This window comes from Typopeltis vanoorti, chromosome 4 (assembly GCF_054136105.1).
Source record: "Typopeltis vanoorti isolate ZY-2024b chromosome 4, IOZ_Tvanoo_1.0, whole genome shotgun sequence".
Lineage (NCBI taxonomy): Eukaryota > Metazoa > Arthropoda > Arachnida > Uropygi > Thelyphonidae > Typopeltis > Typopeltis vanoorti.
Window position 1 is genome coordinate 76,148,189 of NC_143552.1, and position 17,845 is coordinate 76,166,033.

At 36.2% G+C, this 17,845-nt stretch overlaps 1 protein-coding gene across 1 annotated transcript in view; it reads right to left on the bottom strand.

Annotated features, from left to right (window-relative positions):
• LOC150107422 (transcription initiation factor TFIID subunit 1-like) overlaps nt 1-17,845 on the bottom strand; it is a 960,372-nt gene that overhangs the window by 111,709 nt on the left and 830,818 nt on the right. Inside the window, exon 34 of the mRNA XM_090391850.1 lies at nt 10,082-10,495. Coding sequence (XP_090247976.1) covers nt 10,082-10,495 — 414 coding nt within the window. The remainder of the gene's footprint in view (nt 1-10,081; nt 10,496-17,845) is intronic.

A 17,845-nucleotide genomic window follows, 5' to 3' on the forward strand; every position in this document is an offset into this window, starting at 1 on the left:
GAGGTCTCATCAGTGAGTAGGTAGACCTGGAAGATATCAAAGCTTAGTGAAAAGAACTTACACATACCTTCACTATACAAATGCCATAAAGGTGTAATTATATTTTAGTTAAGATAAAAAGCCAAATGGCTAGTTTTCTGGCACCTTAATATAGAAAATAAGGGGATAAACATCCTTTGTTGTTTTATAGCCAGTAAGTTGTTTTATAGCCTATAAAACAACAAAGGATGTTTATCCCCTTATTTTCTATATTAAGGTGCCAGAAAACTAGCCATTTGGCTTTTTATCTTAACTAAAATATAATAACACCTTTATGGCATTCGTATAGTGAAGGTATGCAAGTTCTTTTCACTAAGCTTTGATATCTTCCAGGTCTACCTACTCACTGATGAGACCTCAAAAGAGGTTGAAACCGGTCTGGGTAGTGACCTCCTCATAATGTAATGACAGTATTACATCTCCTAGGAGCTGTGTTTTACATTGTGAGAAAATATCAAGAATAGTGAGGGAGCTTGCTCCACCTTTACTTCGAATTGCCTTCGCCGATAGTTTTTCGGCATGAAACTTATAGATCATAGTTATCGATCGTTAGTTTCGCTTACTGGCTATAAAACAACAAAGGATGTTTATCCTTGTCATATTCCCATGATTTGTCAACTATTTGTCATAAAGTGAAAATCTGATCCTGATATCCTCCATTTGGCCTGAATCCCACTTTCTTCTCCAGCCAAATGGAGAAGAAATCCCACTTTCTTCTCCCAACTTTTCTTCCATAATTTTTCTCTACCTCTTTTTGAAAATGTTTGCACAAATCTTACTTCATAAATTCCTCTGTAATCTCACATTCAGCTTTATTCCGTTTTTTTACACAGATGGGAGAGCACTATGAGGGCATTACTCCAATCATCTGGAATTCAACCTTCTGACCAGGTGCTCTGAATTATGCAATGTAGCTGCTGCAAAACTTTTATACTTCCATATTTGAGCATTTCTGGTTGAATATCATCTACTCCAGTTTTTGATGATTTATTTCTACCGCAAGTACTCCTGATTGCATTTCTCTTGAAAAATTTCAACTATAGTTGTCTTTATAAATAATTACTTCAGACATCTAAGGATATCCTTATCTTCAGTTTTCATATCACCTTTATCATCATTGATTCCTTTTACAGTAATTTTTCTTCCATTTCTAACCTTTTTTAAATGACGTTCAGAACATTTTGCCACCTTACTGATATTTATTTTCCATACTCTTACCAAAGTATTCCCATGACTTCTGTTTAGCTACTTTCACACATGGCTTAGCACTCTTGCATTTTTCTCTGTATTATTTTAGAGCATCTGCCAACTTATTTGTGAGGAACTTTTGGTATGCTTTCTTCTTTTCCAGGACTGCTTGTTTAACTTCTTGTGTACACCATGGCATTATTTTTCTATCGTAGCAGACAACATTTTAGTTTATTTAGGGGATGACATCAGGTAACACTGAGTCCAGTGGGGACTGGAGGTGATAATGATACGTATAGAAGCAGTGACATTTTTATGCTTTATACTAATGCCAGGAGTATCTGGAATAAAGGTGATGAATTAGCAGCACCGATAGCATCAGCCTGGCCAAAGATTATTGGGATCTCTTAGAGAGAATATAATAACAGGATAGAAGTGTCAAGATACAGCATTTTTCACCAGGATAGGAAGGGAAAACGAGGTGGTGTTTTCCCTTCCTATCATAAGTACTGCTTATGATAAGTGATGACCTATGTTCTCTAAGAGTGGGGGTTTTGGAAAGCAGTGACCAGGAGCAGCTCATGCACAGGTACTGCAGAACTGCAGCACCCCCCCAATTTTTCTCGATATATAAATATATTTAATTTATTTATTTATATTTGCTTGTAATATTTAATTTTATCATTAACAATCCTATACAATTCTCTTATTTTGTATAAAAAATAATAAAAATCCATCTTATGGTACTTAGGAGGGCGAAGGACGTTAGCAGCACTGTGTTTACCATAGTCATATTGCTACGTGCACAAGCATATGCACGTCACACTGAGATGCGAGCTATTAGAGTAATGTGGCACTGTCCGTTGCGCAGTTCCACTGTTGTTTATATGCAGTTTGCGCCAGTAGTAGAGTGTTCATAGTGCTTATCGTGTTTACTCCGTCTCTTTAAATATTTGGACATTACAATTAAAGACAACATTTGTTATAGTTTTTATTTTAGAACATTATTGACAGGGGCGAATGCTGGTCTTGAAATTCACGCTTGCTCTTGTTATCATTCAGGTAGTGAGAGGTGTGATTGAAGTCTGATTAGCGGAATAATGAATTACTGACCATTTAAAACTATATATTTAGAAATTTATGTACAGTTAATCATGCAAATGCAAGATTTATTTTACAAATGATATTCTACCTTTTTCAATCTAGGTGATCTACAGTTCTTCTTTATGAACTGGTCAATAACATCGTCATAAAAAGTTGGTTGTAACTTAATTTTACCAAGCAACACGCACACTAGACTGGCTGAAGCTCACCGGCTAGAGCTACTTTGACTGTGTATGGCCTGTGTTTAAGCAACGATGTGAGATGACGTGGAGGGAGTAGAAATGGCTATGTGCTCACATGAAATCACAGTGCTGAAGTAAGGACCTGGAATGCTAGTCAAGCTACTGAGCAAGCCAAGGTAGCTTGACTAGCATTGGACTTCGATACACAATGCCAAGCTCAATTATTGCCACGCTAGCTTAAGACGTCTTCTGTCTACAAAAATAAAAGCCTAAATGGAATGCTTATAAATGGATGCATTTATTAACAAATAAATATTACTTCTTTCTCAAGTAATGAGCTTGTGCAGCCAGCATAGCAAACATGGAGAATTTGCCCCTGATTATTGGAGTTATTGACAATTATGACCTCAGAAATGCAAGGTATTCTTTCACTAAACATTTAGTAGCTACTAAATTATTTAACAAGGATAAATTAGCTAATTTTAAGAATAAATTGCCTACAGAAAAAATAAAATTGACCACTGAAGCATATCCCATGATCAACAAAGAAAATTTTGAAACTGAACATCAAGTATTCTACAGTAGATCTGACATGCATGATTATTGTAAATTAATTGACTTGTTAATTAATTGAATTTTAAGTAATTTTGAATTATACCAAACTGTATAATTTTATCGATAATAAACAATATTTTTTCATGTTTAATTTTTTAAAAAAAATTTTTTACCATAATTTTGATATTTTTCCAAACACGTATACACTGTACTTACAGTGTGTATGTATATTTTAAAAGTTGCAGCACCCCCAATGATTTCAAGCCACGAGCCACCACTGGCAGTGAGACTAATGGTTTTGAAAGCCTATGGTGTGAGGTAGAGGTTGGTAAGACAGGATATTTAGTGGGATGTTAAGGAGCACAGAGGTTGGGGGAGCAGGAGCTCCCCCAACCTCTGTTTAGGCAGTCGAGCTTCACAAGTGCAAGAAGAATGATTGTTATGGGAGATTTTAACTACAGCAGTATAAGTTGGGAAGAAGAAAATGCACGTATTAATAAGGGAATGGAATTTCCGGAAATCTTGAGGGACAAATGTCTTAGAGAACATGTACTAGCAGAAACACAAAGTTCGAGAGTTTTAGGTTTGGTCATAGCATCAGAAGATCTGATTATAACTGAGATAGTCTGTGCTCCCCCCAGTTGGAGAGAGTGACCATGTGGTTTTGACTGGGAAGATGAATAAACATGCAGGCATATCAAACAGAAAGGAACGTATGTGGAATTACAAGGCAGGTGATTATAATAGTCTTAGATATCAGCTTCAGGAAGTTCCATGGATGGAAGAATTGGAAGGGAAGGGGTATCATCAGTACTTGAGAATTTGTGAAGGAATATTTATTAGCAGCCACAGCAAGCTGTATATTTTGAGTGAAGAAGAGAACACAATGTGGTGTAAAGCAGATGACAAACAATATCAAATGGGAACTGTGGGTAAGAAAGAGGTTATGGAAGAGATATAAGGAGAGGGGCAGAGTGTAGATGGATGAAGAATATAAGACTTGGGCCAGGAGAGTGACTAGTATGGTGAGGGAAATAAAACTGGAATATTGGAAGAGATTGGCACTAAGATCTAAAGAAAATGCTATGGAATTTTTTAGCTGTGTGGACAGTAGGAGAAGAAATGATTGTGGACGAATGACAATGTGGGATAAAAATGAGAATACAATGACTGATGCAGAGGACATAGTGGAGTTGTTCAATGAACACTTTATTGGAGTATTTCATCCAGGAGAAGTAGGTTTTAATACTAGAAGGATAGGGCAGGTTCAAGGTTTAGAGGTACAAAAGGAGAGTGTGTTCCAAATACTGAGTACTTTGGATGTCAGTAAAGCTGTGGGACTGGATGGTATTTCACCACGAGTTTTGAGAGAATGAGCTAAAGAACTGACAGCTCCGTTGACCTGGCTTTTCAATGACCGTCTGGCTACGGAAAAGGTACCCAAGGAATGGAGGGAAAGTAAGACAGTGCTACTGCATAAGGGTGGTAGCGGACTGGAAGTGTCTAATTATAGGCCAGTTTGTGTTTCATTAGTTGTTGTTAAGATATTGGAGAAATTAGTGAGGGACTATATACAGCACTGGGCAGATGAAGGTAATGTTATCTGTGAGAATCAATATGGATTTGTTAAGGCTTAAGTAATATGAATACCTTTTATAATAAAGTGACAAGAGCAGTTGACGAGCGAAAGGCATACACTACCATTTTTTTTGATTTTGCAAAGGCATTTGACAGGGTGCCACATGATAAGCTGATTTTTAAGTTGCAGCACATGGGTTTAGATGTTGGGTTAGTCAACCGGATTCAGGATTGGCTGTCTGATAGGATCAGAGAGTTGTGTATTGTGGGGCAATATCAAGGAGGCAGAAGGTTACAAGTGGGATTCCACAGGGCTCAGTACTGGGACCTGTATTGTTTCATCTTTATATCAATGACATCATCAATGGATTGTAAGGGGATATTCAGTTGTTTGCAGAAGAGGCAGCCCTGCAAGAGGATCTGAATAAACAAGACAGATTTCGGTAAATGAATGGGGGTGTCGGTTTAATGCAGCAAAATGTAAGTCTTGAAGTTTGCGATACATCGATAGGAGGCTGCATGCTCAATTGGAGGAGCTGTACTGGAGGAAGTAGGGGGGAGACAAGAAGATATGGGAGTGATGATTGATGGAAAGCTGAAATTCAGGGAACATATTCCAAAGGTGGTGAAGGTAACCCAGAAGATTGCTGCAATACTGAGAAGGATGCTGACCTGCAGAAATAAAAAGAGTTATCGTTCCATTGTATAAGACATTGATCAGAGCACACTTCGACTATTGCTCTCAAATTTGGTTCCCAGAATTTGAAGCAGATAAATAAACTGTGGAAAGGGTACAGAGGCAGATAACAAAGATGGTATCAGGACTATATAATGTTAATTATGAGGATCAGCTGAGGGAATGTGGACTGTAGAGTTTGGTAGATAGAAGGAGAGGTGATATGATTGAGACTTTTAAAGTGTTGAAAAGTTACAGGGTTGACACTGGGAAGGAGCGATGACAAGGGACATCCGTGGAAGTTACAAAAGCGAGCAAGACGGCAAGGAGTAGTTTCTTTGCATGGAGGATGGTTGAAACATGGAATGCATTGCCTGATAGAGTGGTGAGAGCAAGAACGGTCAATGAGTTCAAGGACTGGTATTCTCTCTTCAATAATGTTTGTATGCTTGAGTCTACAGTTCATCTATAAAAGCTGGTCAACATTAATTCTTTTCGGAACTTTTACATACTGTTGTTTTCAATGTGACATTCAGTTTTATCCTATTTAAAACTAAATGATGGTCACTTCCAATTTCAAATCCTCTTGTATCCTAAACCAGCATGAAGATATCACTATCAACAATAACATAGTCAATGAGGTTTTCTTATTTCATGTCTTCTCTCTATGTGAACTTGTGTACATCTTTATGTTGGAACATGGTGTTATTAATGACTAGTCCATATCCTGAACAGAAATTCATCAGATACTTACCAACATTATTAGCCTTGCCCTTTTCTCCAGATTCTCCCAAAACATTTCTATATGCTTGGTGGGATTCACTTCCTATTGTATTGTTTAGATCTCTAACAAGTTCCACTTTTTCCATTTTCTTTATGTCAGCTGCTTGTTCTAGTGACTCAAAAAATTCCTCCACTTCTTCCTTTTGTGAGACCATAGGCACAAATAAGTTTCATTGTCCATTTCTCCATTTTAAAGTTAGCCCACATAACTCTACTTGAAACTGCCTTCCAATCTAGAAGTTTATCTTCATGTTTGGTGTTAAATGCTATTGCTGCTATTTCTTTTTTTTTGATCATTGTTGCCTCAAATATAACATCCTATACTTATTATATAGTAAGATCTAACCTGTTTTTGCCTTCTTTGTTTCAGTGATGCCCATGTGGTATTTTTCCAGTTCTGCAAGCTCAATTTCCTTTCCATTAATACTCCCTATATACCTGATGGTTGGTATCTTCATTTCATTTCACTTTGAGTTTATTCTTCTTCTAGATGTTTAGCTTCAGTCTGTTCACAGAAATATAAAATATGGAAATATTGGAGTACTGACAAGTGATAGTCTAATTTTGAGGGAAACTGTTGATAATTGATTAATAATACTATAAACTCAATATTGTAGTGTTGTCATAATATTATGTATACTTCTTGAATGTACATAACAGGAAAATGATGGTATTCAGTGATACTTCAGTGAACAAAAACATGAAGATATAGAGGGTTCTTTCAGCTTTAACCTCTTAAGAAGTTAACTGTATGGTAATTTCCTATGTGCAATGTATCTCCAAGACACTTCCAATATTTAAGAACAATGTATATTCAACTGATATTCTGCTTATCTGAAAGCATTCTTTCTCAGGTTCCACAGAGATAAGTTTCCTCTATTGTCATTTCTTGTTGTTGTTTTTATCATTTCCAGCCGAGGTTTATCTTGCTTTGGCCAATCCAGAAGATTTACAGTTGTTTGTAAAAGAAGAATAAAAATCAACATTACAAACCCAGCTGAATTGATTGAGTTTTTGAGAGAAAATGAAACTGGAGAATGGAATGAAGAGTAACATTAAAGAAATGGTCAGAGATTTTTACATTGCAAGCATTCTTTCTCAGGTTCCACAGAGATAAGTTTCCTCTATTGTCATTTCTTGTTGTTGTTTTTATCATTTCCAGCCAAGGTTTATCTTGCTTTGGCCAATCCAGAAGATTTACAGCTGTTTGTAAAAGAAGAATAAAAATCAACATTACAAACCCAGCTGAATTGATTGAGTTTTTGAGAGAAAATGAAACTGGAGAATGGAATGAAGAGTAACATTAAAGAAATGGTCAGAGATTTTTACATTGCAAGCTTTTTGAAATCAGTATAGTTAATGAATGAATGAATAAGTGTGTGAGTGAAGGAACAGATCTTTAAAACTCACTGGTAGTGCTGAGAAGCTTATCGTAAAATCATCTAGTATAGAATATAATAATTTTAGTTTAATCCTTTATCCAAGTGTGAGCAAGCAAAGTTTGCGCCTGAAAGTATCTTCAGGATACTTTCAGGACGGGGGTAAGGTGGTACAACACCAGGGCAACTCCTTGCAAAGGTGGAGCACGCTAACATCACTCCTATCTCAGTATCTCCCATAATGCAAAACACATCTCCTTGTGGATATGTATAATGTTATATGTCTAATAATTTTAGTTTAATTGCAAGGAGTTTCCCTGGTGTTGTACCACCTTACCCCAGTCCTGAAGATACTTTCAGGCGCAAACTTTGTTTGCTCACACTTGGATAAAGGATTAAACTAAAATTATTATATTCTAACCAAGTGAAAAATAAACTCTCAACATCTTTCTCTAAATCCAGAGTAATTTATTAAAAAGGTGGCACACCATTTGGCTACTCCTATAGATAGAGATGACCTTGCTAATGCTTCTGGCTGGTATCTCCACTTGGGCCTGGCTCCCACTGAAGAGACCTCAATAAAGGTTGAAACTAGTCTGGGTAGTGGCCCTTCCCTTAATGCATAACATTAGACATATCTGCAAGGAGATGTGTTTTGCATTATGGGAGATACTGAGATAGGAGTGATGTTAGCTTGCTCCACCTTTGCAAGGAGTTGCTCTGGTGTTGTACCACCTTACCCCAGTCCTGAAGATACTTTCAGGTGCAAACTTTGTTTGCTCACACTTGGATAAAGGATTAAACTAAAATTATTATATTCTAACCAAGTGAAAAATAAACTTTCAACATCTAGTATAGAATAATAAGTGTAATTTCATGTACAAACTATTGGGTTGGCAAATAAGTTTGTTCGGTTTATGCATTAGTACAAGTTTATGCTGCTTTGCCTGTCGCTATTGTTTTGCTATCGTGCAACGCTATTGCGCAGTTGAAAGGCGATATTTCAGACAACCTTTCAGTGAATTTTTGTTCGGCCTACTTCAGTTGCATGTGTGTAACATATTTTTAGAAATGAAAGGAAATAACATACATTGCTGGCATATTTTGCTTTTTTATTTCAAAAAAGGCAAACGAGCTGCAGAGGCCCATAAAAAAATATGCAGCGTATATGGGGATGGTGCCTTAATAGAATGCGCATGCCAAAAGTGGTTTGCCAAATTCTGTTCTGGAGATTTCGACGTCAGTGATGTGCCGGTCGCCCGACTGAGGTTGATTCGAGTGTTGTGAAGGATATCATCGACAAAAATCCGTCACAAACAGCACGGGAGATTGCTGCAGCACTGAACATATCCGATACAAGCATTGAAAACATTTGCACAAGCTAGGATATGTTTCAAAACTCAATGTTTGGATGCCGCATATGACTGCTCGCACATCCATCTGTGATATTGCCAAGAAAACAACCCAGTTTTGAAGCAGATGATTACAGGAGATGAAAAATGGATCATGTACGATAACGTGGTACGTAAAAGATCATGGGGGCACAAGAGCGAACCGCTGCAAACAACCTCAAAGGTGGGATTGTACCCAAAGAAGATTATGCTCTCTGTGTGGCGGGATTATAAAGGTGTTGTTCATTACGAGGTGTTACCGTCAGGCAGAACGATTGATTCAACTGTCTATTGCTCACAGTTAATACAACTGGCCCATGCAATTAGCACAAAACGTTCTGAATTGGGCAAATCGGAAAGAAGTTTTCTTTCACCACGACAATACCAGACCCCACACATCGTTAACAACCCAGAGTAAATTGTTACTCTTTCTGATTACCACTTATTCCAATCATTGCGCAATTCTCTGAACGGGAAAACCTTCGCTAATGAGGAGGCTGTCAAAAGACACCTGGATCAGTTTTTTGCCAGTATACCTCAGGGGTTTTATGAACGTGGCATAATGAAGTTGGTGAACAGATGGCAAGAGGTCATTGATAAAGAGGGTCAATATATAACTGATTAGTATATATTATATATATATTAATTAAATGTGTTTCATTCCACTCTGAAAAACTGAACAAACTTATTTGCCAACCCAATAGTTTGTTGGATATCAAAAAGAATGAACTCATTTTCATCCAAAACAAGGAATCTATTCATTTCTACCATAAGTTATTGCTGCATTGAGTTCTCTATCTTATTCCTTAACATTTTTTCAAAATTCCAATAAGAAGCAAATTGGTATCCATGAAGCAGATCTACAATCATGGTATTATTTAAAACAGCACTGGCATTATGCAAAACAGCATATTATCTTAGTTATATATACATGATAATGCAACCAAATAGTAAAACAATCCTTTAGTACACCTCATATATAATGTTTATATAATCATCATTTGTGTTGTCATCCGATAAGTAGAATTCATATGTTTACAATAATAATAATAATAATATTTATATTTTAACTGAATATATTTTTTCATATAAATTATTTTAGATCAATCTGATGACATGATATACTAAACTAAATGCATTCATTCATTAACAAAAAAAAAAAAAGTACCATCATATTTAAAAAAACATTTATCGTGAATCACTTACATCTGGTAAATCCCTCATTTCATTTAAAATTTCTTCTAAAATAATGGATAACGTCACAACAGGATCAATACGTCTTCTGTTAGCCGATTTGTTGGGTTTTTTCAAATAATCACAATGAATGACAGTTCCAGCTCGTCTTCTTTTCTTTACAGCAACTGCATCTTTTGGAAATTTTAGCACAAGTGATTTTCGGCGAACTTCATCGGCATGCTTAACAAGCTGTTTAGATAGAACAACTTTGGTTTCATCTACTTTAACAAGATCATCATCCTCTAATCCAGCTCTTTCTTCTTCCTCTTCCTGTTCTTCTGTCATTGCAACCTGAACTGGTGGAATAGGGGCTGCTGGCTGATAGAGAGGGCATGTTTTATTGGTCCTCATGTGTCCAATAGCTCCACAAGCACCACATTTTAACTATATCAAAAAAAAAAAAAATCATATGGCAGCATAATTTATTCAATCAATTTTAGTACATGTTATTACAAGATGCAGGGCTTGATAACCCTGTTGAAATGCAGTCAGAAATTGAAAATTTATCACTTCTTACAATGAGAAAATATATTTATGACAAAGCATGCAGTAATCAAAATTTTCACACATAAACATGAATGCTACTGAGATTGCCAATTAAGTTTTTTTATGGTGAAGCAACTGTAAATGTGAATACTGTATGGGTTTGCCATGAACAAGAACATAATGGCAGAGATGGCATTACTGACAGATCATGAAGTAGACAGCAAAAAGATGCAACTCGTAATTTCCATAAGCAGGGAGCAGCTAAGCATTGAATATTAGCAAATGAGTCAAAGACCACCAGCAAAGAAATTGAACATTGGATTAGTACAGGCCAACAAAATTTTTAGAGATTTGAGCTATAATCAAGTATTTGCATGTTGGGTATCATATCAACTGATTAGCAAAATTAAACAGACAGGGCAAAGTCTGTTGCAGATTGCTTCATTGTTAGCAAAGAAAATGCAATGCTTTTCTTCATAAAAGTATTTATTCGAGATGAAAGTTGGGTTCATTATTATGATGCTGAAATGAAAATTCAGCCTGTGAAATATCACTGTCCTGCCTCAGTGAAAACCAAAAAAGCTCAAACTGAACCTTTCAGCAGAGCATATTAATTACCTTTTTGGAGCAGCAAAGGTAATTAATATGCTTAACTGTATGCTGAGAGAGATGACAATAAATTTAAAAGATTATGCAAAGACCTTTAAATATTTGAAACAATGAATTAATTAATTATGTCTGTGCTGAGAAAGAGTCACTGCTTTTGCAACATGAAAATGTGAAGCTACACATGAGTACACTTACTACAATGGCTATTGAAATGACTAGATTCAAACATCCTACCTGTAGCACTATTCGACCTGGTTATTTCCTCCACTAAAGATGTATCTCAAGAGTGTCCATTTTGAAAATGAGAAATAGATCAAACATTAGATGAGAAAAGAGTTTCTGAAAGAGTTTTTATTATGGTGTCTGAAAATAAAATAGACACTTTTATTATTATTATGTAACAATTTCACAGAGTCCAAAGACTCGTGTGAGACTATGCTACATCACCTACACATTTTTGAATGCCTTTCACATATCAATGCACATCTATTCATCCATATGCATAATGTCCATATCACTCAGATGTAGGACCTCCTTTCGCTGTGATGACTACATCAATCCCATGGGACATACTTTCCACAAGTTTACAATGATCGATAGGAATTTAGATCATTCTTCCTGGGTATGTAATGAGGTCCTGGACTGTTGTGGAATGGATGTCCCTTGACCTCACCTGACATCCCACAGATGTTCAATAGGGTTGAGATCTGAGCTCTGTGAGGCCTGTCAAATGTAATAACATTCATGTCCACAAACTACACAGTAACAGCAGGAGCCTTATGACATGATGCATTATCTTGCTGAAAGATACAATGGTCAGATCAGTAGAAATGCAAAATAGCAAGCACTGTATTGTTCAGACTGTTCAGAGAGTTCAATGTTCATGAACATTGAAGAATCCGAACACCACAAACAGAGATCTGAGGTCATAATAGGACCATACCATCACACTGCCACACCCATATCCTCTACCATCTGATCAGTAGAGGGTGTAGCATGATTTGTCACTCCATAGCACAGCTTTCCAAATTTCTACATCGCACTGTACATGCTCTTTGTACCACTGAAGATGACACTGCATGCAGCTAACATGGGGCTTGCATAATGCAGTCCTACCATGGAAACTCCATAATGTGAGCCTTGATTCTGAATGTTTTTGTACAGATTCATGTTCCAGTCGATGCCCAGATTCCATGTTGGCCAATTTTACATATTATCCTTCACAGCACCCTACGATCATGTTCGATGAGTGTGGTGAGTCATCCACTATGGGTACTTGATTCCTTGTGTTTCCATCTCAGTATGATATCACTGATTGTTGACCTGGGATGGCCCAATTTCTCAACAATTTGCCAAACAGATAGGCCTGCAACATGGCATCTTATCATAATGCCTATTTCAAACTCCATCAGTTCCCTTTTCGCAGTCATTTCACCTGGACACAGTTGCACTGACTTGGGAACATCATATTCCTCCAATTTATATCAGTAATCAACATGCAACTCGTTATATAGCATAATGCAGATTGTCCATGGGGGGGGGTCCACTAACTTCTTTTAAACAGTGTATATCTTAAACTGATAACTGTAGTTTTGAAGTCAATAAGTCAGGGAATATATACTTCTGTACCAAACTTTAAAAAAATGCATTCAAATTTTCTTAATGAAATTTTAGGAATAACAAATTAAATGATTTTATAGCATACATGAAAATCATCATCATAAGCATACATGAAAATCATCATGATACGTATGATGATGATTTTCATGTATGCTATAAAATCATTTAATTTGTTATTCCTAAAATTTCATTAAGAGTACACAGCACAAAATTAGGCCGCTGAAAAGAATCAAATTCAATTGGGAATATGTTCAACTATTTTATATAAATAAATATTAATAAACCTTGTCTTGCTAAAATGGGCTCCTGTTATCTATATTTTAAAAGAAAATGTTCTATGTGGAGACTCAACTCAGATAGTCTAATAAATCTGCATCTGTGTTTTTTCTATGAAACTGATAAATTCTTATCCTTCATTTCTTCTTTTAAGATGTACCATTTCCACAGAATTAATAATCTTCTATAATCAAAAACAAATTTTTCATAAGAATAGCTCATATACAACATCAACTATTTTCTTTGTTCACACATGCTCAAAAATGCACACAATACTTTGGGTATCCATTTAGCTCATCAAGATACAAGAAAGTCACCATTACAGTAAGTAGTTCAAGTAGTCTCTCCAAACATGATACAAAGAATGCATGATGAAAAAATGATCTTTCTTTTTCTTATTAGGAATACATCTAATTAAAAAAAAAAAAGGAATAAAGCTACAAATCACAAATACTGGTCTCAAAATTAAGTAATTGTGACTAATAAAGAATGAATTCAGCTAGTCTTTTCACATTCTAAATATATTATTATTGTACAGACATGGAGTCCAAAGACTCATCGTGGGAGAACCAAACTATCCACACAATCTATCACACTTCTCTTTGAACCCCGTAACAGACAAAGCAGTCTGGCAATCCATTCCACTCATTCCAACTCTCCAAGCAAAAAAAGCTAGTCTTCACACTCTTACTAACCACACCTCTTTTACTCTTTAATCACAGCAACTTAAATGTTTCTGTCATGTCTCCAACCCCCCCCCCCTCCTTTTCTCTTATCAACCAACTTCTGCATTCCACACACCCTCAATTTATCCTCAGAGGAACATTCCAGAGACCACTCACAATCTTGGTTGCTTGTGTTATATCTTCGTCTTTGTATGTTATCTCTTATTCTTAAACTTTCTTTATCTATTATTATTAATTTTGTATTTTACTTATTATCAGTTAATTCATTTGCCGACAAATTTGTATTATTTAATGACTGCACCAGCCGGCAACTGAATGAAGATATGCTATCCAAGATTACATAGAAAGAAAAATACAGGGATCATGAAGTATGCAGTCGTGGTCCCGTATCTTATATTATTAGTGGATTCCCCTCTTATGCACGGTTAGTAATTTTCCAAGCGGTAATTCAATCCACAGAAAGCATGACAAACTCATTTGATTACACATAAAGAAATACGTTTATTTTAGCACAAAACATAACGATACAAGTTAATTAAACCTTAAATTAAAAGAGTCTGGGTTCCCTCCATTTTCTTAATTTTACACATCCAAAATTTCTACACTGTAATCCTTTATACTGACACAAAATCCTTCACTTCTATATATATAACTATCCTCAGACTCTGACAACATATACTAAATTATCTATTTACTATTACACATGCAAATTACATATATATATACAAGTCAATTCAGTAACTCTGACATAGATTTCTTGAGGCAATGCTCCTTCTTATAATTTAGACTTAATCCTCCCCCAAAATTTTAGTTAGCATTCAATTAGGTTTTAACAACATAACATTATTGTTCTTTAGACACAAACAGTGTCTAAAAACAAATAGCCTCGGTCTCCTACTTGGCTCAAGCCTAAAATGCCTTTTCCTTAGATATAGACAAAATGTCCAAACTGCAGACAGTTCTTGTAACACTTCACGGAAATGGGCTGTGTTCTTAAAGATCAGTTCTCCTTACTCCACGGTTACTCCGATATTAATATGAAAAGATTTCTGCTTACCGTTCTTGCTTTATCTGGATATTCGGATCTCCTTACTGTATTTTCTTTAATGGCGGCTTCACCATTCCTTTGTTCCACATGAAACGAAACACTTTTACACTGATTTATACACTGACATTAACTCATCAGTTGCCCTTTCTTCTTAGGAATCTGGACGCACTATAGTTGAAGCTTTGATCCACGTAGCACACATAGCAAGGGGAGATTCTTGCTACGCATGGCGGCAAGCTTTTCACAATTATACAGCCTTCCGCACAGGAAACCAGGTACCGACGAAACGAGAAGAAAAAGAGGACGATTCAAATCCCCGCTGAAACCTATATACTCCAAAACAGTGCCCTCACTTGGTGGTGTCGTCATACGTACGGCGGCTGCCGATTGGATACCGTGGCCACGAACTATCTTTGACATGGCCTAAAACTATTATTAGCTTGTACACATCTTTTTAGAATTTATACATGATTTTCTACCTTAATAGATTTAACAAACCTTCTCTATTTAGTTTATGGGATACTTTAACATTGCTTAGAATTTACTAATCTGGATATACGCGTTTCTTGGGTCTTTAATGAGCACATTTTCTGTTTAGAGGCATAAGTATGTCCTTATCCACTCCTTCTGAGCTAACCATATGTTGGGTCGGAAAAGGGGATGACTCATCACATTTTCTCGACACAACACTTGCCTATGAATCTTCTTCACCGCTTTCTCATTCCCCAAGAAACCCAGGAGACCAGACCTGACACAGTAATCTAGATGTGGTAATATCAAAGCCTTAAAAAGTGGAATAACAATTTCCCTATCTCTACTTGTTAGTGTGTTCTTCAATAGCTAAGTAATCTTATGGTGTACTTTAGCAACAGGTCCTCTAAGCTTTAACTCTCTGTTTACCACCACCTCTAAATCTCTAGCTTCATCTATTTCCTGGTGTACAGTGCCATCAATGTGATACTGTAATCGAAGCTATCTGCTGCGCCATTGTAAACTATTGCTGTTTCTTATTATTATTAATTTATCTTTATTCTATACCTTACCGTTATTCTAATCTGCTGTGTGTGCTTTCTCTCTCTCAGAATCTTCCTTGTTTATGTTATTACGTACTATGTTTATCTACCCTTCGCACTACAAGTCTTACGCCTAAGATACTAGAAAATTTATTGAAATGAGACTGCACCATTAATATATTTAACTACCATAAAACTCAATAATACGGCTGGTAGATTTCTCTAACACAATTTCCTTCAGTAAAACTTTACACAAACAGTCGTGGTCTATACTTTTACTTAACTTTATGCTTCACCTATCTCACTTAGTTTCCCGCTCACAAGTCCGATTTATTTAGAAACAGTGTAGTTGTAAATACACAAACAGGTAGCATTCATTTAACAAAAAAATCAAAACACATTTTTATTTACATTACTATGAAATATACACGAATTTAAACATTAGGGAGGTTGCTTTCTCTATCCATCTGTAAAAATTCTTTAGCATAAATTAGAACCTTTTTACTTCAACAATAATTAATCTCTTTAACTCAAAAACTTATTTACTCTCTGCTTACAATTTTCACTTATTAAACTCCTAGTATACTTGCAAAGAGGTTAGCTACCTCTCTGTTAAGTTACTTTTACAAACTTTATATCAACTTCAAATATGTCAATAGATTCTCTTAATAACACTTCTTGTTACTGTTAATCTAAATCTTAATTGTCCAACTAAAACACATTATAAGAGGAATTGTACAAAGGTATATAACTTACAAAAGCTCTGTATCGCACATTCAGTCAGGGGTCTTGCACAAAACGTTCTAAGGCATTTCTCTCATCGCAGATCTTGAGCTTCCTTCAGGAAATCTGGCTTCAGAAATATCTCATCGGGAACATAGCAGGCTGTGGATTCATACAGCTCCAGTAATGGTTATTCTCCCACAGCGAAAAGAATAAAACTTCCAAGCGAAGATGCTTTGGGTAAATTGCCTCGCCTTTTCTCCTCTGCTTAGGCTCACAGAAAATGCCTGGATGACTGCCTCTTTTGTCTGCCGTCTCGAAATAGCTCGAACTGCAGCCAAATGTCAACCAGGATCCTCTCTCTGGACTGGAAACTTTTCTCCGGTGATTGGAACTTCTCCTTTCAGGAATTTGAAGCCCTGTCTGAAGCTCTGTCTCTGCAACTACTGGAAGTGGAGAGCTCCATCTGCGGCCTCTGGGAAACCCTCTCTCTGACCTAGAAGTCATTCTCTCTAGCGACGTCTCGATCGGGGAAGCTCCCTATGCTTGGCTCTGTCCCTTTTTATTATGCCTTCTCTGAGACCTCGCATGAAGTTTGTAACCCCCAAAGAACTCGCCATGACTCTTTCATCTTCTTTCAAGTTCGGCCCCTTTCTGTTCTCCTCTGCTTTCTTTTGATTGTAAGTTGCCGGCCATCGGAAAGTTGTTTGAACCTTTCTGACTGACTTCAGAGATGTTTACGTACAGAGTTTGTAAGCCTTTCACATACACACAAAATTTCATAAACAACTTTTCTTATGCCACCATGTAGATCTATTACATACAGCTCTGACAGCAAAACATTACTTTTTGTTTTAACACTCTAAAATATTCTCATTAAAGGAGTATATATACAGTTAACTTCCAAAGGGTTATTTACAAAAATATCTAGTACAAAATATACAGAGACAAACAAGTTATTTTTGCAACATTCTCATGGGACTTGACCTCTGTAAAAAATCGATGTAAAGCGCTTTGATATTTTTAAGCTACATTGAGATTTTACAATACATGGCTTGTAATCTAATCTATCCCAAAATGCATAGCTTTACATTTTTCAACATTAAACTGATGCCCGTTAACTTTTGTCCATACTGACAGCCTATTTAAATCATCCTGCAAGCTCTCCACATTGCCTTGATTAACTATTACTCTACCTAATTTTGCATCATCAGCAAACAACTGAATATTTCCTATATCCTTTACTTACAAATTAAACAGTAGTGATCCCAGC